This window comes from Pipistrellus kuhlii, unplaced genomic scaffold, assembly GCF_014108245.1.
Source record: "Pipistrellus kuhlii isolate mPipKuh1 unplaced genomic scaffold, mPipKuh1.p scaffold_m20_p_4, whole genome shotgun sequence".
Classification (NCBI taxonomy): Eukaryota; Metazoa; Chordata; class Mammalia; order Chiroptera; family Vespertilionidae; genus Pipistrellus; species Pipistrellus kuhlii.
The window spans coordinates 10,228,152-10,255,145 of NW_023425540.1; the positions used below are offsets into that span (position 1 = coordinate 10,228,152).

A 26,994-nucleotide genomic window follows, 5' to 3' on the forward strand; every position below is an offset into this window, starting at 1 on the left:
ATATATATATATATATATATATATATATATATATTAGCATTTACTATGGTCAGACAATGCAAAACAAAAGAAGGAACTTTTTTTGTTTATATTGATTTTTCTTTGGTCTAGAAGAATAACTGCCTACATAATTATAATTTCAGGTATTCATGACTTCAAGGGTTGGTTAAATTCAGGCTGCCCTGATTCTTTATTAAAAAAAAAAAATCTCATTAGCAAAAGTCACATCCTCAACTTCTCCTAAGAAATTCTTATTTATCCAATGGATACATCAGATAGGATCAGAGAGAAAGAGCATTTGCCTCTAAGGACATTAGCTTGAAACATCATCCCATTTTTAACACTTAGAATTGCGTGGCTCCTTGATAAGAACCCCTGCAGCAAAGACAATTCTATTTAAAGATCATAAAATACTCCATTTAAGAAACATTAACTTGGCCATATCTGCTTCCAACAGGAAAGTGAGAGGATAATATTATAAACCAACAAATAGACAGCTTTCTAATCTCACTTTGGGATTACTGCTATTTAAAAAAAAAAAAAAAAAAAAAAAAAAAAAAAAAAAAAAAAAAGGGAATGAAAAGAAATCCTTATGCTGACACCTCTACAATTCTGTAAATGACAACTACTATTTCCTCACATCATGCACTGTGAATAACTGCACCACCACCAGCTGTTGACCAAATCATAGTTGGCTGCAGATATCCTGGTGGGAGGAAATGCACTGTGTTAATTCACCAGAATGATTTGGGGAGAACCCATTTCTCCTAATGGGTTCCAAGTAGGAACTATGATATTGATAAGCATGTCTCACTCCCCACACCTTAGTGCTCTGCAGGTCTGTCAAATCTCTTCCTTGGAAAATAGGGGATTTCTCTACCAACATCTCCTCTTCAAAGGCTTATTTGCAAAGAAACAATGGAGTGTTTTTTCTTCCAGCCACTCTGCTGTGTAATAACTTCTGGAAGAAGGTCCACACAGAATAAAATTGTTGATGTTCTTCCGTCACGCAGTGGACACTTGCAATTATTCCTCCCTAGTCCTGGTGTGCATGGTTGCTTGCTTTAGAATTCAATTGCCTACAGGTCAAGGGCCAAATCTGCTTAGTAATGACTGGTCATTATTGCCAGGCAAGGCTCATATATACAGTTTATCAAGAAGAGTGCAATGTGCTAGATGAAGAATTTTTAAAAAAGGAGACTTTCAAAACCAAGGCATAAACAATCCTACAAGTAATCTGGTTACTATGATGAGATACGGTTCCCCTGTGGCCCACTCTCCTGACACCTTTGCAAAGCCCTTGTTATCATGTCCTATATGTTTTATGAAGTAAATAGAAAGATTTACTCTGAGGACTGCCTGCCTTTCACGGGATGAGAAGACAGCATTCTGGTCACCTGAGAGGAACCTAGTTTTGCTACTGCCAAGATTCAATTTGTAAACACATCATAACAGAATCAAATTGTTCCAGGTATTAATATTATGGTAGTAGGGAGAATTTTGTTTTCTGATTTAACAGCTTAGAGAATGCCTGTGGTGGGCCAGTTGACAGCAATTTCACATTATTATTCTAATGCCCACCAGCAATGTGGAGGCGTGCTGTATTCTTCTAGCTAATGGCTGTTCCTTGCATTGCCTTCCCAAAATAATCACAAAGCCACATCACAAAGGTTCATGTCAACCCTGGGTAGTGTACAGTCTTCCCCTTGGGGATCCTGAATGCTCCCCAGGGGTTCTGGAGTGCCTGGATGTCAGCGAGGCAGCATCCCTGGGATAGAACACAGAGGGTAGCATGTCCCACCTAACCATCCAGCATTTGGGATTTTTTACACTTCTGGATATAATATGACTACCAGCTCTGGTATCCATCAATACCCCAAGGATCTCACAACACATTTGAGTTTACATAAGGATAGATCAGGTAAACTGAAACTTGCAGGCTTGCCACATACATTACTAATGCAATTGGTAGTCTTATAGCGACAGGACTTGGATTTATTTCTTTAAAAGTCATTTTCTTTTCATACTTAGTTGATTACATGATCATAATGGAAAAGGTAGAAAAACACACAGGATTTTACTACTCAAGTTTAAGCCTGGGAGCATATCCTCTCTTGATTTTTCTGCATAAAAATAATCATCAGACTGTACTGGGCACAGGAAACACTTTCAATTATATTTAGTACAACTGATCTTATTACAATGACCCCTAAAAGAAAATACATTTGCATAAAATCTCCTTTAAGACATGAGTATTTTATATGAAAAGGAGTAGTTGACAAGTATTAATAAAAATTTCAAAATGAACTTAATATATTTGCCGCTGCCAATGAAATTAATGAAATGGGTTCCAGGAGACCTACAAGTAAAATTCTATTATAATAACACTTGTAGATGCATAATTTACTTATCAGACAAGTAGGTTTTCTCATAACTGAATTGTCCATGATAAAAATATCTGCTAAAACTTATTAAGCATGAGCCTCAATTATAGTCCTCCAATAAGAGAGTTCTCCATCAGGCTTGCCTCAGGTTTTCATACAGAACGAGTTTTGAATGTCCCTCTGCAGAAGTGAAAGTTCAGACTTCACAAAACAAGGAAACCTGGGGCACTGTGTGGACAGTAGTGACATGTCTCTGGAGTTATGAGATACATAATTTCACACAGAAACAATAAACTAACTAGGGGTTTGTATAAGCAGGACAGTGGGTCCAGAAAAGGAGGCTATTGTGCTTAAACTCCAATAACTTCCATGTTACCTAAAGCAATTATACCAAAAAACCTGCATCAGGCAAGCTTTATATGAAAACATAAGGTAAGGAAAATAATTTGTATTTCTTTTGTCCAGAGACCACACTGCTTTAATACCTGGGGCAACTTTCAATTAACACTGATCATGTGAAACAGGAAAAAGTAGAAAGATGTATATGGTTCTAATACAAAACAAGATGAAGAGAGAGAGAGACCAAGAAAACCATAAAATCAGCTACTCCATAGAGAGGGGAGAGAGAGAGAGAAAGAGAGAGAGAGAGAGAGAGAGAGAGAGAGAGAGAGAGAGAGAGAGAGAGAGAGAGAGAGAGAGAGAAAAGAACATTGCATCACATTTAGAGTAGATCGCTGTTATTTACTGATTCACAGAATATAACTTCATAATATTATTTTGTGGTTGGGGAACTAGGAATTAGCTATTAAAATTATTTGGAAAACATAGTTAAAAACATAGTTAAAAACAAAACACATTAAAATGCAAGAATTCATTTTCCTATATTTATATTTAGTAAAACAAAATAATTAGCTGTGTTTATGCCATTTTAAGTGTTTTGGTATATATTAAGTTGTTTTTAACAGTAGACTTTTCCTTCTAATTGGGCCTGACATAAACTAATACTAAAGAACTAGATTTGCTTATTGAGTTCAGGACACTGAGAAATGTCAGGGGAACAGCGGAAAGCCAGGCTACACTCTAAATTTGGCTGCAAGACCAGAAGCACAGTGCAAAAGCATACCTGGCTGTTAGTGGCGCTAGGCCGCTGGAGTAGAATCCCACATTCTGGATGGCTCAGAGGAACAAATGTCTTATCTCACAGTTCTGGAGGCCAGCAGTCTGAAAAGGTGGCAGGGCCATGCTCTCCCATGAGACTCTGGGTGGCACTTTTTTGTCTCTTCCAGCTACTGACCAGCATGGCTCAGTGGTTCAGTATTGGCCTATGAACCAGGAAGTCATGGTTCAATTCCGGTCAGGGCACATACCTAGGTTTCAGGCTCATTCCCAGTGTGAGACTTGTGGAAGGCAGGTAATCAGGGACTCTCTTTCAGGATTGATGTTTCTATCTCTCTCCCTCTCCCTTCCTCTCTGAAATCAATAAATATATATATATTTTTAAAACAAACAAACACTGGTCACATTGGATTAAGGATCCAGCCTACTTCAGTATAAGTTACTCTTAACTAGTTTCAGTTGCAAAGACTGTATTTGTAAGAAACATCACTTTCTGAAATACTGGCATATTAGGACTTCTACTTATCTTTTGGGGAGAGGGGACACAATTACATCCATAGCACCAGGCTTTCCTACATTGTCATTATCCACTAAAAATTATAATTAAACTCAACATTCATTAAATGTTATCAAGTAAGAATTAAAACTACATAATGTTTCATAGCAGCCAATGGGAACACCTTATATAAATAGGCACATATAAAATACGTCCAAATTGGTTTGGATTTCCAATTTCCATGGAGAAGGACAGAATTTGGAGTGCCATAAACAATCTTTCCACTATAGTATTTTCAGAATGTAATGCTTGCTTGGAACACTTAGGCAGTTGCAAATTGATTATAAATACCGAGGGAGATAATTGCTAGTAATGGCAACAGAAAATGTATTACTGTAGTTTGGGAGCCCAAAAGGACCTCCATAGTGTTTTTCAAGTCTAATGTACTTAGTCCAAGGGAACGTTGAGGTCTGTTCTCACTCAGCAGACTATCCCTCTCTTTAGAAAGGGAGCTGAAAGGCCTGAGGAGAATTAGCTACTGGAAGAGACTGCACAGAGATAAAGTCAGGAGTGGGACTTCACTTTTTGTGGAGCCAGTTGCTATTTGTTACTATGACAGAAGAAAGTTCTAGACTCCACAGAAGATTGTCTACTTGTTTTTTCTACCTGATCATTTTGGAAGTATTAATGATATCTGGATTTTAATAATGATTAGTAGGAACTAGTAAGAATGTTGTGTTGTGTATTAAAAATATAGTTGGAAGAGAAGAACGGGAGGGTAGGCCAGAGCCACAAAACTAAGTGGAAGACAACAGGCATGAGTTTGGGCTCCCATCTACATCGATGAGGCACCTTCTTTCTCTTCTCTGACCCCTTGTGACCCTCAGAACCTCACCTATTTGGGGACCCCTTCTCTTGCTCCATCAGACTTCATTCTCAGTGAGATTCCCATCAATAATTGTAAACTTTATGAAAGGCAAGACCATAAGGTCTACTCTCTACTGAAAATGCTCAAGGTGGGTTATTAAAAAAAATTCAAGTCCTTGAACATGAATTCAAGTCTTTACCTTATACCTCTTGAAAATGTAAAGACAACAGCCAAAACCAGTTTGGCTCAGTGGTAGAGCATCGGTCTGCAGACTGAAAGGTCCCAGGTTTGATTCTGGTCAAGGGCATGTACATTGGTTGCGGGTACATCCCTGGTAGGGGGTGTGCAAGAGGCAGCTGGTCGATGTTTCTCTCTCGTCAACGTTTCTAGCTCTCTATCCCTCTCTCCTCCTCTCTGTGAAAAATCAATAAAATATATTAAAAAAAGAAAGAAAGAAAGAAAATGTAAAGACAACAGATCTCAGAAACTACTTCTTAACATGGAAACCCTCACCTACCCCTCCCCTCCTTCCTGCTTTTCTGTTGTTTGTTTTATCTCTCTTTACATATAAGCTTCTTGAGGGCAGAGTGTCTGTCTGCTATGTTTACAGCCAAATCCTCTTCTGGGAATTGGACATAGAACTTCATTCTCTCCCTTCTCAGTATTAGTCACCTGCCTAAACCAAAGATGATCAGAAGTCATTGTTGATCTTACTCATCCTCTCACCCTATATACTTCCACAACACTTACTGAACCTGACAGCTTCTCTCTATGAAAATGCCCGAGAACAGCTTTTCTCAAAGTTTTTTTTCATTATCACTATGGCAAAGAGACTATTGACTGTTTTTCTGGAACTATCCTACTACTCACGGAATTTTAATACTAGGGATGTATATTTGTCTGTGAGATGCTTATATATCTATTATCCATACACAAAAATAAGATGATTTGTCCCTCAAGAACTAATTTTTGCTTCCTGGAGGCAGTATCACCTATAATATTTGAGCAAGCATGCCTTATTCTACACCACTTCCTGTGTGCCTGCCACGCTGGCCACACACATCTCCTCCTGGACTTCATTGATGATTGAAATAGCCTTGGCCGCAGATTGACTAGACTATAATTACAATGTAATGACATGTCACTACAATGTCTATTTATTTTTATAATTGGCAAATCTTGCAGCAAAATCACACTTGATGCTGTAAAAAGAAGTTTTACCCAAAATTTTCCTGTTTCTACCCTTGTGCTACCCAATTCATTCTCCAGGAATAATGGATAATAATCTTTAAAAACATTTGCTGTGTTATGTTACTTACATGATTTACAAACTTTTCAGTTTTCTTATTTTACTTGGTTAAAATCTGTGTTCCTCCACATGGACTATAGAGTATATATCATCTGCCCCAGCCATGCTCTGTAGCCATGCCACTCTGCAGCTTGAGTCAATTATCCCTTACTGTGATTGCCTAGAAAGTGGGGATGAGAGATGAGGGGGGCAAGGATTGAGCTAATGCATATTTCAGGGTACAATCTCAGGGTTATATGAGTGAGGAGGAAAGTGAGGAGGAAAGATGGGAAGTGATGCCATGGGAGGTGTTACCATGGGGCCACTCCTTTATGCTGAGACACAAACAAACATTTGCTTGGCTACCTGAAAGCTGCCTTGAGCAGCCCATTGGGAGGAAAAGGGAAAGCAAACATATTAGTCAGTGTCTTTCCATACTCTGCCTCTCATTGGATGAAAATCACCTCACAGGGAATGCATCCCCCTGTATTTCTGGTTGCATCTCCCAGGCCCTTTAGCATCTGCTTGAGAAGCCAGATCCACACCAGTGGGATGCTTCCTTACCCAAGTCTAGAGTGGCATAAGGGGACTGGCCACCAGCTAGTTAACATCAGTTGAAATAACCTCGCAGTCCTTGGTGGCAGATGAGACAGAGCAAATGGCTGAGGGTCCAGGATAACATAAGGTCAATAAAATCTGAGGAGATGCTTAAGCCATGTTCAATTCAGAGATCTTCTCCATAATTCTGAACCTACTGTGCTTCACCAACTCTCCCAGCCCCTACCTACCATCATGTTCTATAGACACCTTAATGTTCCTTTTTTTAAAAAATATATTTTTATTGATTTCAGAGAGGAAAGGAAAGGGAGAGACAGAAACATCAATGATGAAAGAAAATCATTGATTGGTTGCCTCTGCATGCCCCTTACTGAGGATCGAGCCTGCAACCCAGGCGTGTGCCCTTGACCAGAATCAAACTTGGGACCCTTCAGTACATAGGCCAACGCTCAATCCACTGAGCCAAACCTGCTAGGGCACCTTAATGTTTCTTTATCTGAAATGAAAATGATTTATCAGCTCCCCACCCATCCTTTTTCCATGACTTTTTTTTTTTTTTTTTTTTTTTTCCAGATTGGTTCTGATTTTCTTCTTTGGCTAGAAATAAAATGTTTCTGTTTTTCAAATTTGAATCAAACTGCTTTTTCCTAAATTTCCCATATGCCTTTATTTTTTGTAGGGAAAGATTAGTCTTTCCTATAGACATTCTTTTCCTCCAATTCACATACATATATTGCTTTACATGAAATCTGGTAATGAGTACTCTACTTCCCCTGCCCTTTCTTTCTCAAAGCTTCTCCCTTTGTTTGGCTGATTCGAGCCAGTGATAAATCCTGTTTTGTGTTTGTAAAAGAGATCCCTGGACTTCTACTGCCTGAAGTTTTCATAGTGAGGAATATCTGCCTGTTCTCTTTATTCCTTGTTGAGTATAACACTCTTAATTCACATTATTTTTCTCATTATATTTTAGACTATGTTTCACAGATTTATGCAGCTGGACCATCTAACATTTTTCCATTTGATGGTATTTTTTTCTTCTGAATGCCTAAATAATGCCTTGCCTCCTGAATAATTCTCTTTACCCTTAGAATTTAAAAACTTAACCTGGGTACATCTAGTGCTCATTTATTCTGAATCAATATTGTTCAAACGTGATGTGCTTTAAATCTGCAGGCTCACCCTTCCTTTATTTCAGGTAAATCGTTCCTGAAACCTTTGCCTGTTCCTGCCAAGACCACCAATATCTATTACAGATAATATATGACCATTTATTTAACTTGATATATTTAAATCATTCTGCATTTAATCATTGCTGAATCTTAAAGCATTTGCTTTTAAATCATGTCAAAGCTCTTTTGCCAACTCATTAGCAATTCACACCTTCAACAACTGAAATAAAGAGTAAACATGTCTGTTAGGCTCACACCCAATAACAGATTTGGTATCTGCATCCCAATGATGTCAGCATCTAACCACATCTAACCACAGAGAGCAGCAAGGTGCATCCGGTAGAGAGAGATTCTAGGTCAAGAATAGCATTATTTCATCCAGAACAGCACTACCTGGATACGATCCAGAAATGCCCAGTTGAGGTTCACCTAGGAGCCTCTTAGAACCAGCAACTCTGCACAGAACCAGAATCTCATTGGGGTTGGGCTCAGAGCCAGTATTTCTACATGCCCTCCATTCTCATTCTCAAGTTGAACAAACACTGGTTTAAAAGAACACTCCAGAAATAATAAGGGTTTGGATTAAGGGGATAAATAGTTATAGAAAAATAAAGTAAGTGGTTAGCCCAGGGGACAGAAGGCTCAGATCTACCGGATGCAGTGCCTGAATAAGAGTGAGAGAATATTGGGAAAGCATCAAGATGGTGCAAAAAAGACACACGTTTAATTATAGACACAAGAAATCGAGGCAAAATGAAAATACAAGTAATATATTTCATCCTAGGAGTAGCCCTTAAGCCTAGTGCTATTTCTAGGGAGGCAACACAGAATTAGCACAAGCTTAGCAATGGGCAGAGCCAAAGCAACAGGACCATGGGAGAGGCAGACAGAAAGCAGGCAAAGGAATAGCACAGAGTAGTGCTCTGCAAAGCAAGCAACGAGATGCCCAGACACATGCATAGTCAACACCACTGAGATTTTGTCTTTGTGGAGAGGAACCGAGCAGCCTTTTGGATATCAGTCAGTCACTTAGAGAACTCCAGTCATAAATATTCTAAAGGAGTTAGCATTTGCCATTTTGCCTCTGGATCTGAGAAGACCTTCAAAGAAATAACATAAAAATATCAGCATGGATAATGGCCCAGACAATGTGCTTAGCCTGGCTGGATGTCCCACATGAGAGAGATGGAAGCAGCAAGATAACAGACCCAGAACGTGCCTGGGAAAGGCTGTGAGACCCGGTGAGGTGGAGGCCAGCAGGGAAACCTGTTGGAGCTGCAGAAAGCACCAGGAACAGCATTACTAGCAAAGGTCTACTTCATGTTGACATTTAGATAATACCGCCAATTACAATAACTCAACGTTTAGATGGCCATGAATAGGTTTTCTCCAATTTGTATTTATTCATGTAAAATCAAGATGGGAGAAAATAAACGTATAGCCAAGCCTGGGTTCCCAAACCTAGATAATAAACTGATTTTATTATCAAGTTAAGGAGTACTCCAGCTCAACATTCACTGCTGTAAATGTCATGCTCATGGTTTATCAGCTAAACATTTGTCAATTCCTGGATAAGGTCCAGCATGTGCAATTGGGCTTTAAGGACTTCCAGCCATGTGAGCTCAAGATCAGCTTAAATATCAAAGAAAATGATTATACAGTCATCCTCAAAGTCCAGGATAGGTTCTTGGAAACTGGGACTTTAAATGAAACAGTATAAAGAAACCCTACGATAACGGATATAAATAAGAGTAAGTTCCTATGGCATATTTCTGGTCACAACAACTTCTAAACAAAGACTCAAACATCGACATAAATGTGAGCTATATATACATTTCAAAAAGATTAATAAAAACAAGCAAGATATTTCTTTTCTAATCTTCTGATTGTAGTTCAGGGACATCTGTGGCTGAAGCTTCTTCTGGTAGCTAGGGTGCAGGAGAGACCCACCCCGGACAGGACATCCTCCCATCACAGGACCGCTCATATACATCCAAGCTCAGTCAGACTGGGAGAGCTGAGAAAAGCCAGTTCGCTTCATGCCTACACCTTTAGGATGTGGAACCACTGCATCTGGAGAAAACACATGCACACTTGGGGAGAAGCGGGGTTTTTTTTGTCTCATTAACATTATAATGAAATATAAAGTTGAACCAAAGGACATTATTCCAGGATGTGCTATACCTGGTGTGCCTTGACTTAAGGTTAATTTCAATAGATTTAAACATCAGCCTTTTGAATTTTAAAAATCAGAATCTCTCATCTTTGTGATCCCTACTGCTGTGAGGAGTTGTGCAGCTCTTAATAGATTTAGTTAAAACAGATGAAAATTTTCAGATATTCTTTTAAATAGCCCATATTTATATATCTATACTTTGGAAATAAAAAAAGAAATGTATATGCTGAATCATTAAAATTATATCTTTTAAAACTAAATTTTATTATGAATTAAAACTTGCTAAAGAAGAAATCTCCTTCTAAATGTAGTAATCAGTGCCATCAAGGATAAATGAGAAAATCCAGACCTCGGATGAGACATGACATTTGTAATTCATAAAGGTCCTAAAGGTAGAATTACCAAGCTAGAGTAAACAAACTTAAGAGTATTCTGTGTATCTGGTCGCCAGGAGATGTCTTTGTGTGTCAGCCCTGTGGTTTGGAGTAGGACTCTCTTTAGGATCCATGAATCTATGGTTGTTCCCCTGCTGGGCTTCACCCACTGCAAACTCCTCTTCCCCTTGAGTTTAACAAATACCATGACAAGTGAGTCATGGAAACTGCAGAAATATTCAATGTGTGGAATCTTCCCACATATCCCAACCTATTATAACTTGAGTCAGCAACATCTTCATGTATACACCATGATTCAGGTTTATAGAACAGAAAACCTAAGCTCTCATATTTGCTGAATGGCATATGGTGTATGGTTACAGAATCACAACTGCAAACCTGGAGACCGGATTGGACAGCCAGGAATAGCTGGACCTACGGCAGCCTGAACTAATTCCCTGGCTATAGTGTGGTAGGGAGAGATCCCATTCCAAACAGACTTGGGCAAGCAAGTTTCTTGAAGGCTGTGCTGTTCAAAAAGCCATGGGTGTTGACTATAATTTCATATCAGATCAAAAGTTTATCTAAGTTGATCTATTTAGATTTGATTTAAAGTCTGTTCAAACATACTGTATGTATTTCATTCCTGTGAGCGTGTTTAAATAGTGTGGTAGAGCAAGTTGCTCATTGCCATGGACTAAATTTGTATGTCTTCCCCAAATTCATGTTGAATCCCTAGTTTTCAAAGCAAAGCTATTTGGAAGTAGGTCAGGAGGGTGGAGCCCTCATTAATTGAATTAGTGCCCTTATAAGAAAAGAAAAGAGAGAGATTATCTCTGTCTCTACCATGTGAGGGCACAGCAAGAAGATGGCCTTCTATAAACCAGGAAGAGGGATCTTACCAGGAAGATCTTGGACTTCCAGCCTTCAGAACTGTGAGAAACACATTTCAGTTGTTTAAGCCACCCAGTCTATGGTATTTTGCTATGACAGATTGAACTGAAAGATGGTCACAATTTAAGTAGAAGGAGAGTGTTGCGGGAAATCACTGGAAGCTCACAGCAGAAGCAAACATCACCTTTTTATGGCCTTGGTTGTGAAAAAGGTCAGAATTCTCAGGTGGAGGCCTCAGGCTGCCCTGCACTGACTTGCCCAGGGCTGCTCAGAACCAGCTCATCTCTGGTTTGCCACCCCCCATCCAGGTATTGATGAAGAACTCAACAGCCTCCTGGAGTTCTAAACTCTTCTCTGTGGCATCAATGATAACAGTTGTAAAGAAAAACTAGGAAAGCTTTTTGAAATGTCCAGTTCATTAATTCTACAATTTAGCATGTGCCAAGCATCTGGAGAGCAAATAAGGATGAAAATGGCAGAAAAAGAGGTATGGTTCCTTTACACACTCTACTGAACAAGGCAGACACTGTCATGGGGTGGTAACCCTATATTTTCTCTTAAAACAACAGTCTTAAAATCTCAGGCTACCAGATCAATCCTCTATCAACCTTCACTGAACAGCTTCTGGAAGCCTCAGTCAGAACAGCTGTTTCCATCTAACTTCCCCCATGCTCCTTCCCTTTCCTCCTCAGCACTCCTCCCTCCCCCAGAATGACCTGAGGCACCAGTGGCCCCTTCTAATGATCTGCTGGCCACATCCCTGCCCACAGCTGACCACTCTTGCATCTGGCCACCTGCAAGGCCAGCTCCTCCTCCTGTCAGCTCTCAGTTTAAATGTCACCTCCTGGGAAAAGCCAACCCCGATGGCTACTGCAGGAGCCTCCCTAGCTCTCTCTACCACATCGCTGTATCCACACCCACTGACTAAACTTGTCATCACCTCTTTCACGTTTTCCTTAGTAGTGGGCTTCTTATTGGCTGTCCCCATGTGGATGGAAGCTTCTAAGATAATATTTCACCCAGTAATGTCCTCTAAAAAATTCCATCATCTTGCCCTAGCCGGTCTGGCTCAGTGGATAGAGTGTCGGCCTGGGGACTGAAGGGTCCCAGGTTCCATTCCAGTCAAGGGCATGTACCTTGGTTGCGGGCACATCCGCAGTGGGGGGTGTGCAGGAGGCACTGATTGATGCTTTTATCTCATCAATGTTTCTGACTCTCTATCCCTCTCCCTTCTTCTTTGTAAAAAGTCAATAAAAATATATTTTTAAAAATTCCATCATCTCAAGTTATCCCAATTACACTAGCCCCAAGAAGGCTTCTTTTAAGCAAAAGAACAATAGTTAAGAAATCAGACACTATTTCTCCTATTAAAATGATGACTAATGTAGTAAAAAAGAATGAAAGAGAGAGAGATAAATTAAGATTTCTCAGTGGATGCACAGAGGGTGAGGGAGGAGGATAAGGGAGAGCACTTACCTGTGGCCAAGTAGATGGTGTGGATGAGGGCATCCCTGCCCTGGACCAGGTCGACGGCGATGTGGGAGAAGCGGCTGTTGTCCTCCATGAAGGCCGGCACTGAAGTCACGGGCTGCACCACCTCCTGCATCAGGATGAACTTCTGAGCGTCCTGCAGGTTCCTTTCTGTCAGGCTCACGTACATTCCCTGGTCCACCGTACCACACTGCAAGGGACGACAGGCCATTGCTGGAGCCAGCTACCTGGAGCCCAGGGACCCTGGCCACCCGGCTGAAGACTGACTCAGACACTGAATAACTGAACTGTGCAAACATGCCTGTGTCTCCACTGTCCCCGAAATCCCCACCCTAGTGTCTCTCTCATTTTAGATTTGAATTTATATTTGAGGAGTCTCTCCACTTCATCATAAATGGATGAAAAGAAGTTGAAAAGAATAAACGAAGTGGAAGTCATTGCTAACTTTAATTTGAGCAGTGTATGCAGAACTCCATGTTGCCGACTGAGTCACATGGGAGCTGTCTGACTAAATGCACGCTCTTATATCTGCCTGACAATCAGGTACCCAAATTGAAAATGCAGCAATCAAATACAGCACACAGATTTATTAGTTTTCTTATAGGAGCAGTGGGTCCATAAGCAAGATATGGATTCCACAGAGATAGAATTAGGCCATTTTAATATCTTTCTCCTGGGCAACAAGAACACTGTGCTGGCTTCATTGCTTTCACTCAAAAATGTCCCGAGCTTTTTGAAACAAAAAAATTGTTTGGAGTCTAGTAAGATGAGAACTAACATGGCAAATTTACAAAAGGCAGGAAATAAAGAGATTTTCTTTAAAGGGGAAGGAGGGAGGGTGGTGGGGAGAGAGAAAAATGAGAAAGAAGAATGAAGTAAGGAAAGAGGTTTTCAAATGGAGAAAATATAATAATGAATCTAGAATATATGGATGTGTTGGGGGCGGGGGAAGGAGTGGCCTAGAAATTGCTGAAAATTAAATTCAGCGCTGGGTTTTGCAGAGGCTGACAGGTATTACGTAGGATATTCTTTAGCAAGGATGAGATGAGAAAGGAATAGAAAAGAAAGCAAAACTTTCCTGGAACATAGCACAGAATTAGAAAATTACCACCAACCTTTCTCATGCCTTTCATAAACTTCAAATCCTATTTCCAATAAAGGCTGATCCTTGCCAGAACTTCATATAAGATGGTTTGATAAAAATAAACTTCCCCGTCCATGCCATCTGAAACTACCCTTTATAACATACCATTTCTAATACCTGGTTTATTAACAGGTAAGATGGAAATGGCTTTTAAAAAAACAGATATTTATTGATATGTCGCTCTTGATAAAAATGTCCTACATGCCATAAAGCAATAGGCTGATTGTAGAATTAGAGAATCTTGGAATGAAACAGATTTTGAATCCAGCCCAATACTTCACTTAAAGGCACATCCTTACAGGTGCACCTCACCTGCCAGGCAACAGGACCACATGCGATCAGTGGAAGGGCTCAGCTTGGCCACCCCGCCGGAGCCATGTGGTCTCAGGTGATACATTGCTTCCCAGCCTCTGCATCTGCCTATAAAGTTGCTAGAAAAACACTGTGCTCACTTTACAGGTTCTGTGAGACCGACTGAGATAACCAGTGGAAAGCATTAGTAAATTAACTGTAAGTGCTTGTAAATGCCGAGGCAGGAGACGGTCTGCCTGGCACAGTAACTGGTCAATGCATTTGTCTTGTAGCAGAACAGCAGTTCCACGGTCTGTTGAGTTGTGCTGGTCAGAGGGAAATGAATGAATAAATAAAGGAAGGAAGGAATCAATGGGTGAATAGGCTAGCAGCTGCTTTTCAGCCAGGGGGACTGTTTTAGGAGATTTCACATAAACATCCCATGTAGTAGTAACACTTGAAGGACAGGGTCATTACCTGTTAATTAATGTGCTGCAAAATGAAAGACAGCTCTACCTGATGTGGCCAGAAGTCTATCCAGGGGAGTTCTAGTCCTGAGAGTGACTTCATGTTTGGTGTTAATCTTCCTTAAATCAATGGCGATACTTAAGATACAGGTCGTTGTTAGCTACCTGCCTGTTGGGTGAGGTTTTGCATGCAGGTTTTGTTTTGTGTGTACATTGCTTTTTAAAGGTTGGTATCATAAAAATCTGGACCATGAACTTGAGGAGCTCTCACTGCTCATGAGGAATCAGGAGATCTGAGAGATCCAAAAGAAGGGATCTGGGCTGGCACTGTGTAGCAGGATCACCAACCTCCCCTTGTTGTTATTCCTGGACCCCGTATCTTACTTAAGTCATCGCCTTGTGATATTTTGATAGCTAATAAGAATAATACATTTGTGCCCTAATTGGTTTGGCTCAGTGCATAGAGGGTCGGCCTGCCGACTGAAAGGTCCCATGTTTGATTCCAGTCAAGGACATTCACCTTGGTTGGGGGCACATCCCCAGTAGGGGGTGTGCAGGAGGCAGCTGATCAATGTTTCTCTCTCATCAATGTTTCTAACTCTCTATCCCTCTCCCTTCCTCTCTGTAAAAAATCAATAAAATATATGTGAGGGGAAAAAAAGAATAATACATTTGTTCTTCTTCCTGTTTCTGATAGGGAGCTCCTAAAATCCTAGAAATTTCCTAAGTGATGAGAGGGATAAAGGCGTCTTTTGGTGTGTTAATGAGGTGATTTTTAGATAGCATCTAAGGATGTGGGCTGATTGTCAAAGGAAACAACCCTGTGATTAGAGGGTTGGAACTTTCAGTCCTCATCTGCAGGTGTACTATCCATTTCAGCTCCATCATTTCTGATAGTTGCTAATCAAAACTGCCCAGAAAAGTCCAGCCTGTACACCACAGCTGGGTACCACTGTGTCTGGATGATGTTCTCTGTAAGGAGGTGGGTCTGGATGACTGGGCACTGCAGCCTCACACAGGGCAGGGTTTTGCAGCACCACCTACAGTGGTTTCTGGTGCAATTGATAAATAAATAGCTGTTGCTTCTTTATCCTTTTCCATTGAAAGATTTCTGAATCAAATCTTGAAGGATTATGCACTGTTCTCCTAACCCTTACTTCTTCCTGAATTTGAAACATGTCTCTGCTTCTCTAATTAATAGCTACTTCTAGTATGTAAGCACCACATAAAATTCCAAATGTTGGTAGGCAAACAAGAATAAAAACATAAATAAAAAAGCTAACCATTTCTCACTGTTGGTTATTGCAAACATAAAGCCCTTTAGACTTGACTAGTAGAGGGAGCCTTAGTTCAAAACCTATTCCACTTTATGCCGGCATAGAGAGTCCCAGAAATGTCAGAAAGAAAGCCTAAGCTAGCACGGCTTCAAACAAGGTAAACCAAAAGAAAACACTTGGAACATATCTGTCCTAGGAGCTATACGAAAAACCACCATAATCTGTTAACTTTACTTTCCCACAAATCTTAAATTCCACCCAAAGAACAATTTAGCTGAGCCAGCTTCCTGCCTGAAGTGAAAGCCACCTGTCCACAGTTTTATTGATTAAATTGCAGATTGGATCTACTTCCATCTCATCAATGTAAGCCCTTCAGTGTGGCACTGGCTTTATAAAACCACATGCCGTGGTCTCAGGCAGGGAGCAGACTTTCCGTGGGCTACCAATATATCCACATAAAGGAGCTAAAAGTTATCCCCTTCCTGGAGGCGGTAAGGCTTCACAGAGTTTATTAAGTTCTTTCTTTTGCAATACTAGCATCAGGAATTAAAAATACATTCTACATATAGTGAGCATCTTTGTTAAACATGTTAACCTTCAGGATTTTTCAATGGTCTCTTCTAAAGGGAATTGTTTGTTTCACCTCTGGATTTTAACAAGGATCTTCTTAAACAGTTACATTTCATCTGGACATGGGTGTGATTTACATACAGAGACTCAGCCAAGAAGCCAAGAGTCAGTGTTGAGTTAGTAATTATATAAACCATGTATGTCATAAGGAAAGTGACTACTGCAGATTTGGTTCCCCTTGTTAGCTCATCTGACCCAAAATAGAACTTTTTCTGTCCAGCACTGAACTTTCTCATTAGCAAGCCTAGGATAAATAATGTAAATCTGATCCCTCAGTTTCCTGATGTGTAAAGTGTGGATATAGATGCCCACCTTACAGAGTTGCTCAGAGGAGAAAATAAGACAAAGCTTATAAAGCATTTGCAACATGTGACACCGAGAAGGCACCCAATAAATGGTTCCTAAGAGTCATCTTCATCGTGTAAATTATGCAGTAAGCAATGCACATAAATTGATATTATAAAAATTTACTATTAAAATATGTATCCCTGGATAGTTGTATCACTCTTTCCTTATTTTATTAATGAAAGTATGATATGGAACTTGCAAAGTAAATGTACAAGAAAAGCCAAAAAAAAAATAAAAATGGTGAAGAGGATATATAACCACCCTTTCTCTGCAGCTGCCCCATGCCATCCCATTTACCCAAAAAGGCAACCTCACCACATTCAGCAATTAGAGCTCCATTTCTGTGTGTGCATATCCACGGCTGTGCCCTGGAGCCCATTCACAGGGGCATCATTCATTAGGGATCAGAGCTTCGGGGCCGAGTCCACCATCATTAGCACTAATTGGGGCTTGGTCTCCCAACTGCTGCACTATGATGCCCTTTGTCAGTCTAGCCTGAGTCATCACAGCCCACAAAAGCCCCTTTTTGGTCCAGGCTCCTCATATTGACAAAAGGCTCAGTTGATAAAAGCCTCAGTCCATTCACATGAGCCAAGCCCAGTGTCCAAGAGGACTAGGGGGCTCCCAGATGCCTGTATCCATCAGGTGTTGAAATCATCCCAGCCATCTGTACAAGGTTTGGGCTTGATTTTAAGGGTGAGGATTGATTGAGTACCCCATTGCCCCTTGAAATTACCTGGAAGTTGGGGTTGGGGTTGGGATATGGCAGCCAGGCGGAGCGTGAGTTCTCCTGGTACTTGAAGGGCCCGTTGAAGGCCTGCGAGATGGCGCTCAGGTTGAAGACGCACACGGCCGATGCAGCAATGCTGTTCCTGGGACAGAGGAAGAGCAAGAAGAGGAAGGTCAGAAAGCCCTGCAGAAAGCACTGTCTTCCCGAATATGCTAGGTTACTGCCCAGGGGAAGCACGAGAATCTCAAGGTCTCAGCCTCTTATTAACCCCAACCCCCAACCCCAGATGAAGAGGGGCCCATGAATGGTGCACCTGTGATTTCTCTGTGGAAGAACGAACACTTCAGCACATAAACAGGGCTATTTAGCAGTTATGGCACTTGTAATCCTGCCAGCAGGATTAATTCACTCAGCCACAACCAAGTGACAAGGATTTTGAAGAGCTCTTGTTATGCCTTTTAAATTCAGGAGGAAAAAGACTATATTCTCTGCCAGTGGAGGTGCCTCCCAGTATCTAGACTGGCCCCTTCCACCTGGTCATCTGGCAGCTTTAGCGGGCAGTGGGCCAAGCTGTTGCTTCCTTTTTAACCCCCAGACACTTGCGTTTATTTGTACGCCTTGCAAAAAAGAATCAACTGAAAGCATTTTGCAGAAAGTTCCTGACAGACACCCTTCATGTATTTATTAATAATTTAAAAAGGGCGAGAGAGAAAAATTTGAGAATGCACTGACATTTTGAAGCCCTAACTTAGACTCCAAGCTCTGCAGAGAAGCGTACCTGCTGGCTCTCAGAAATTCATGACCTTCTACTAGTGAGGTAACAGCAAAATAGTTTTTGGCTAAATAAATCTACATTTGGGCTCAGCTTTGGTTTTAAATTTTCTTGTTAAGAGTCTTAGCCAATATATGTTGATACATCAATTATTTTTTTCTGAATCAAAGGAAATTTCAGAGGAACTCCAAAACAGAAATATCTGCCTTCCTCCCACTTGGTTTGTTTGACATACACAGACTAGTTACCAGACACAATTTGAGAGCCTTTACCAATTCCAAGACTTAATTATCTTAAAGTAAGAGACAGTCACTGATAAGAAAAAATGGGCACAGTTAGGCTGATAGACCTGCACAAAGGCATCCAGCTACTGAATGAGGATACGATCATGGCTGAGACATAAGATAGAGGACAAATGGGATACACTGTGGGATTATAGATGATATATTGAAAAGTTGTTCCCAAGACCCAGTGAGAATGAATATGCAATAGAGAAAGGAAAGATCTAGAAATTCTGCCTCTGCCAATATAGAAGTTATATATTAGCTGATTTCCAACATGATGTGTATTTACAACACAAAACAAATAATAGTCTGAAACTTACTTTTGTGAGTACCAAATTGACCACTTACCATCTTGGAATGGCCTAGGCACAGAACATATCTAACTTTTTAAATTGTTCACTTGAGCCCAGAGCAAGGGGAATGAACAGCTAACGAAGCCAAGTTCCCAGTGTGTATAAAACTGATGTCAACCGAACAGCTGAACATTCATCTTGTGTAGCCTCCACTATTTCTTTAAAAAAGGTTTTGGAAAGCAAATCAACTTCAGAAAACTATAAATTGATTTTTTAAAAGAAACTTATCAGAGGAGGAAAATAACCTCTGGGGTTGAAAGCCAGATTTACAATAAAGATTGTCATGGTGGGGTGGTGTTGAGTAGGGAGCCATCCATTGTAGTCTTATTTTTCTCACTTCATGTCAGAATGAAGTCACTTCATGGATTCAATGCTTTTATCAAATAGATGCTAACACTTCAGCTCAGCAGTGGAAAGATCAGAAGAGAAAGGTCAGCAGAAAAGTAAGATGCAGATTCATGGGCAGACCAGATAAAAAAGGCTTTGCTCTATCCTTATTGGAATAGTAGCATCCTATTGTAATGCTACTATTGAAGTCTTAGAGGCCCAAGAAATGTCATAGGGGGTGGACTATCCCAGATCACTGAGAACTAACAAGATTTCCGGGATACAGGGCTCTCTCCAATTCCAAAATCAGGACAATTCCAGGAACCCAGGTGGCTGGTCATATTACCCCATTTATCAGCACTTTCAACACATCCTGATTCAGAACGTTTATGTTGGATATAAATATTGGGCTATTGTACAAACTGTTAGGTTAACAGTTTAAAATTTCAAAGGTGATCCAAATAGATCCTCCTGCTCACGGCCAACAGTGAGAAGGGTAGAGGCCAGTGGCAGTGTGATCTGCGATTCCTGGGCTTGGGTGTGATCTTGTTGAGTCTTATCACAGCACCTCAGCTGAGAATGGGTTTGTGCTCCAGTCCACCAGAATAGAGCGAATTGAAAGATCAGAAACGTCATACACTTCATCTAGTTCAAACAGTGCCAGTTCTGAAGCTAAGAGTGCCTTCCCCACAAAAGAAAAAGAAATGCTATTTGTTTCAAAAGTATTTTAAAAGCATAACCATCATTTTAGAAATGCCTAGGACAGCCATCTTATAGGACAGTAGTTTTAGATCAACTCTGGGAAAAGTAAGAATGTGCATTTCCTATATGAGCTGCGGTTTAGTCAAGAGTTACATTATCTCAACGATCAGACTTGCCAGATAACAGTGCTTTCATTATGTAAATACGTAACAAGCTGATAGAAAAACATACACACACATCTAATACATACCAGCACTTCAGAAAGTACTAAGAACACACTGGCAAGTCGGGAAGGACACATTTATAGCAGAACAATAGGATGCTACTATTCCAATAAGGATAGAGCAAAGCCTTTGGATTAGCTGTATTTCCCTAATACCTGTCTCAGAAGTCACAGATCTTAGCACAACATTTAATCCATAAAAAAAAAAAAAAAAAAGTTTGGCTGTTATCCCAGTAAAAAATGATTTCTTTTTAAAGCATGTTGCATGTTTCAACCACACAGGTCAAAGAACAATAGCCTCATTCAGAATGAGTAGGAGAGCAGGGAAAGCAATCCTTTCCAGTTACGTACACATTGGTGGTGAAGATGCCATAGATCAAATCAAGCTCGGTCAGGAAGAAGGTGCCCTGCAGCTCGTTGTAGTAGAAGGGCACCTCCCCGGGGCGGGAGCAGTTGAGGCGGGCCTTCATGAAGGTGGTCCAGGTGTCCTCCAGCAGGAACCGCCCCCCCACGTCGTTCTTGCAGACCCGGGCAGCTCTGGAGAACACGGTCTTCCCACAGTCATGCTCCACAGCGTTTTCTCGGAAAAAGAAGTAGGTGAAATTCCCGATGGCATAAGATGACACGAAGTTTGGTTCTGGAAAAAATAAGAAAAAAAGAAAAGTGTCAACATCGAAATGCTATTTCTTTAGGTCTTGCCTGCTCATTAGTTCTTCCCAGGAGGCTTGGTTTTGTGTAGACATCTTATAGAATGAATGGGGAGGGGGCTTACTGATCCATGCTACTGGGAGGAACTCTATACACAGATTCTGCATGATAAGAAATGTCTGTTAACAATTCCACAGGTGAGCTTCCTGAATTAATGCAGGGTCAAGGGACCATGACAGTAATACAGTAAAAACTGGGCAGTATACTTTAAAGAAATAACCTATCTATTCCTGTATTTGTAGATAATACAAAAGTATATAATCTTCAGAAAGAGAGAGGAAATAAGGTTAAAAAGATGAAATGTGATTCAGAATACAGGGTGAAGCAAAAGGTTTACAGTTGTGAATACACAATACACAGAGTTTATTCTTATATTATTATTTTATTACTTTCCATACAAACAACTGTAAACCAAATTTTGCCCCAAATTTTATATAGATGTCTAATGTCATGTTTGTATAATAAGATAACAACATTCTTGATTTTTACTAATATACACAGGCATAATTTGTATGCTTTTAATAAAAATTTTAAAAATATTTTTCACTTTTGAAAACTGAAGCAAAAACTAAGACTGTAAGGTTATGTCCTGAATTAGCTTTAGCAATTCCCAGCACTATGGTAACCATACAACTTTGGGGATTAACCCTTGTTTTCTTTTTCTGAGTTGCTGGCTCATCCATTTAGAGAAATGCAGTGCACTGAGAAAGAGTCACTGGCAGCACCTTTTTGGTCTCATAATTAGCTTAAAAATAGGGATTTTGAAATGACAGAAGTATGACAAAACCTTTAGGAAGTATATAGAGTACCCACTAAATTTTACAAGCAACATTGAAAGTGCTTCTTTATAGCTCTGTGTTTAAGCCTATCAATAATGCAGATGATACCCTTTCAGACACAGAAATGCCCTAACAATTATCTTTAAAACCTCTAAAAAACAGGTTTGATTCTTATTATTTTCCCTTTTGCTAAGAATTTTTCACTCAATCATCAAGTGTTTGGATTTTATGATGCAATTAGAATAATCTATATTTACATAAAAGCCTAATATTCAAATTGTCCCCTTAGAGTTGGACCCAGAGAACAGGAGTTTAATCGCTTGCTATGCACTGACCACCAGGGAGCAGCAAAGAGTGAAGGAAGGCCCCTATCAGCAGCTGGCAGGGTGGGAAGGAACGCCCCAACAGGCAGCTTGAAGGCCCCTGATTGCCAGCCAGGCCTACAGACCCTACCCATGTATGAATTTCGGGCACCAGGCCTCTAGTATAGCAATAATTTCTGGTGTTCAAAATTAATGGAAAGTTACACACAACTACTATCCACAAGAACACATTTCAGAGACAATTAGTTTTGGGGGACAATTCAATAGGCCTTGTATTTTGTTAGAGTGCACCAATAGATACATTATTGGCAGTACAACTACAAATATGTTTGGCTACAACATGACCCATTAATGTTAATGTTAATGTTAATGTTAATGTTAAAAGTAAGACACACAACAGGCTCACCTCAGATCTAAAATGTAGGCACTGATTCAGAGACTGCCGTGACAGAGCCACTGAGCACTCCACTATGATCTCCAGAAAGACTGTAGCTAGTTTTCAATCAAAGCACACATTCTCCGTCCCCACAAAGTGTTTAAGTTTAATTCAATTTTACATTCTAAAAATGTAGCAAATATTCTAAATTGTATATGTAATGTGCTTTTCTCTTCAGTCCATTATGTTTTTCTTAAGTTATTTAAGAATAGCAAGTAATATAAAGAGAATTCTATAAAAAATGATTTTAACTTATACACTACCAAAAATACTATTAGATAACTGTTGCTTTAAACCTGGACATTTAAAATATATATATTTACTGTTACATGTATCCTGAAGAGAAGCTCACAAACAGGAGGCTGCATACCTCTGACTGGTGTTTGTAGGCACATAAAGCAAAATGTTGGGGGAAATTATGAAACCGTGTTCACTATGAATCTCCAAAACAGAAGTACCTCTGAAGCAGATCCCCAAAACCAAGATACAGAACAAGTACAAACTATATTTGCCTCATAAAGGAAATAGGATAAGTCATTTCAGAAAAGGTCCTGCACTCACGCTCTTATAAGCAGGCTACAATTTGATCATTGCAGGAAACACAAACAAAAAGCCATCATCATCTTCAATAACAACAACAAACCTTACCTAAAAAAGAGAAAGCAAAGAAAGATGGTCCAAAACCAGATAGGTCTAGCTCAGGATGACAGTAACCAGCACATGTGGATGAGGCATGAGGCAGAGACCAGGAGCTATATCATACACTCTTCTCCCAACCACCATCTTCTGCTATGAACTTGGGGACAAGTAGCATGAAAACTACATAGTAAATATCTCTGATATGTAGGAAAGTGAAAAGCTACAAAGAAATTGGTCATGGTTTCTTCCATGGTTTCAATCTCAAGGTCAGGTCTAAGATTGAACAATATCTGTGGTGTGCTGCTGCAGCCCTGCCAGGCTCTGAGCTCAGAGCCCCCATTCATATGCTCATTAAACATACAGAAATCATAGAGGAAAATGTTGAGCATTCTTTCCATTTCATAGATGGAGACACTAACGCCCAGACGTTTAATAATCTGTCCGTCCAAGTTTATACAAATAGCAACGGGGGCAGGGCAAAGGTGATGTCCTAAATCCAGAGAGTTTCACCTCACCGCCTCTACACTTCTCTTTACCCTGTACTGAAAAACATAATGGGCTGCACAAGAACAATTCATGATGTTAACAACATTCAAGAAGAGGATTTGGAATGCTGAACAATGCTTTAGAAACCTAAGTGCGGAGCAGGCTGACCCAGGATTAAGAAGAGGAAGGTTTCACAACCAATTAGGCAGGACAATAAATGTCCAGAGGAAACATGACTCCACAGCTAGTAAAAACATGGGAACAACACAGAAAGAAGAAAAGTCAGGAAGAAGACGCCAACAATCCAAGCAAGGGCTTATAAATAAGAATCTCATTAGGAAGTAATCTCTCAAACCCAGAGATGGCTTTCCACATGGCGCCCGCCGTAGCCTCAGGGAGCCCAGGGTGACTGTCGGGGCGTCCATGTCGTGTTCCATGTCCACTCCACTATCACCATTTCAGTCAGGATTCTCATGTCAGAAGGATCCAGTCATGTGAAGCAGACTGGCCCACGGCTTCCTCTTTCCACAGAGAATCCCTCATCTCTCTCCAAACCACCCAGAACCAATTTTACAACAAGGTGACAAAGAACATTTTACATAGACATGCTCCAACACAATCTCCTACTGAGAAAAGGGGAGAGTGTGTTTGGTGTGCAGTGTATGCTGTGCTTTAGTTCACCGCACATCACAGGCCATCTTGGGGGCTGAACTGCATGTGGACACACACCCTGCTTCCCTGCAGTGGTCCTTCCGGATGCTGGCGGCTCACTGACTGAGTGACCTGCCACAAAGTCAGGCAGCTCCATGTCCTCCTGGAAAGCAGAATCTTTTGAAACTCAGCCCACATGCTGTTGCTTTTCCAAACACAGCAAAAAAGCAGGAATAATTGTTCAACAGGCAGCCAAGTGTCTCTTGCAGTTACAGATATAAATCTGGAGGTAGGGGACGTTTGTGTCTCATCAGGCAGGATAATAAGATGCACATTGTTCCTCTTGCATTATTCAGGCTCTGTCTCTGGTTAAAATGCAATTCACCACCAAGCAGTATCTGTCACTCCTGAGTGAACTAAACAAGTCATACATCAGGCACTGAGTGATTACCTACAAGGAATCAGAGCGGTCCTTTATTCATTATTTTATTATTAGAACTACAAAGGAATAGGAGGCGTGCTGCTAATTCAAAATAAAAACAAACATGAGTATACGTCAGCTTTTTATAAATATATGCACAAGGCTGTTTAATCTCATGTTTGTAAAACATATTGAGTGACGGATTACACTATTCTGCTAAATATATCATGTTATCATACGAATTAAGTTTCATGATACAAGAACTTTGATTTCACACCGTTACTTACATAAGGGAAATCAAACAGAAGTGAATACTGACAGAAGATCCACAATATAAGTGAAAGCATTGACAACATTATTGAGGAGATTTTAACCACATAAAACCACCAGGTGCTGAATATCCAAGTGCAGCCTTTTATTCTCTATTCTTTCCATTCCAATGGCCACAGCATCAGCCTGGGGGTGCACCAAGTCCAATGGTTCATTGGCAGGACTGACCAGGTCACTGGTAGGCTCTTGATAGAGACCTATTTGTTTACATTGATGAGAATGGATATTAAAGACAAAAAGGAATTCCAGTTTCCCAACTCTACAGAAATCTTACTGGAATCAAAATCTATTGTAAATTATTTTGCAAACAAAGGCCATCTGGTGATATGCTTGTCAAAGGCAAGTTGGCCAATGCCTGGCATGTGGCCTATTTGGGCTGTGGCTCTACCTACCCCATCATGAAACCCTGGGCTGGACCACTGACATCCAGAATGATCCTTCACACTGTATAATGATTCAGGGTATAGAACATCTAACTTGCTATAGGGATTAAAGAGAGGACTGGTAAAATTCTAATGAATGGTGGCTATAATTATTATTTCATGGTTTACTCTTGATTCCCCTTTTAACAATTTTTATTTAGTAGAACTTCAGATAATAATAAATATGGATATACGAGGCTTAAAGGTGATCAGAAATTAGGGAACATACATACAGCCACACATGCTGAGTTTTTAAAATAACAAGCTATGCCACCAAAAGAAACAGAGTTAATGGAAACAATGTCTACATGTGACTCATAGTTAGCCAGCAACTTTCTGTTCTCTAATGTGTTGGTGTCAATTACTATAAAATCATTCCATCTATATATTCCTAAAGTTCAGACCCTGGCCTATTGTGCACCTTGCATCCCTCGTCACAGCCATATGAAAATGTGCTGCAGAGGCTAACAAAGTAAAACTAATTTCATCTAGGTATCTATGATTAGGGGATAATTACACTAAAATTAAATTACATGAAGTACAATGCAGTAATGTGGTTTAAAAGCCATTAACGTATTCAAGTTCTTTCCCTAATATTTCTAGTACTGGATAGATAGAAAGACAAATCTGTGTGTGTGTGTGTGTGTGTGTGTGTGTGTGTGTGTGTCTCTGTGAGCGACATACAGACACAAAGCATAGAGGTGTATGAATATATGGCTCAATACTTCCACCTACTGGCTGTATGAACTTAGTCAAGTTATTTAACAGCATAAATTTTCAGTTTCCTCCTTTTTAGGATGGTGGTAACAAAGGCCAACATGCAGTAGCACTGTGAGAATGAAAGGTTAGCACTGTAAGAATAAAAGAAACACATGCCAAGTGCCTGGCACTTGATTGCTATTCATCAAAATAGAGAATATATATTTATTTGAATATATAAAATAATTTATAAATAATATATATATAAATTATATATATATATATATATATATATATATATATATATATACACATAAAAATAGACATTGGTAAACACATCACCAATATTTACTATACTAGAAGCGTGGTGCACGAATTCTTGCACAGGTGGGGTTGGCAGAGGAGGGGAGGGGAGTCTGGGAAGCTGGCCGGCGGCCCCACCCCTGATTGGGGGGTGCTGATTGGGCCTGCTGGCTAAGGAGAGGGGCCAAGGGCAGTTGGTCAGCTGACCCTGCCCCCGATCAGATTGAGGATACCCATTGGGGCCCCCCATCAGGCCAGATGGCCATCGCAGTGTGCATCATAGCAATCAGTCATTCCAGTCTTTCTGGTCGCTTGGCTTTTAGATGCCAAATGAGGGTCAGTGTTCTATTCAGCAGATCTAGAACCAAACAGGTGAAGGGGCTGTACTATGGACAGAGACTTGATGTCAAACAGAATGTTCCCATGTCACCAGGA

At 40.3% G+C, this 26,994-nt stretch overlaps 1 protein-coding gene across 4 annotated transcripts in view; it reads right to left on the bottom strand.

The window, feature by feature from the left end:
- The window catches only part of SEMA5A (semaphorin 5A), a 368,047-nt gene that overhangs the window by 70,573 nt on the left and 270,480 nt on the right, over positions 1-26,994 (bottom strand). For all 4 annotated transcript variants that reach the window (XM_036409220.2, XM_036409216.2, XM_045571872.1 and 1 more), the window contains 3 exons: positions 20,714-20,999; positions 17,708-17,843; positions 12,800-13,004 (listed from right to left, as the gene is read on the bottom strand). In XM_036409220.2, the coding sequence (XP_036265113.1) occupies positions 12,800-13,004; positions 17,708-17,843; positions 20,714-20,999 (627 nt within the window). The remainder of the gene's footprint in view (positions 1-12,799; positions 13,005-17,707; positions 17,844-20,713; positions 21,000-26,994) is intronic.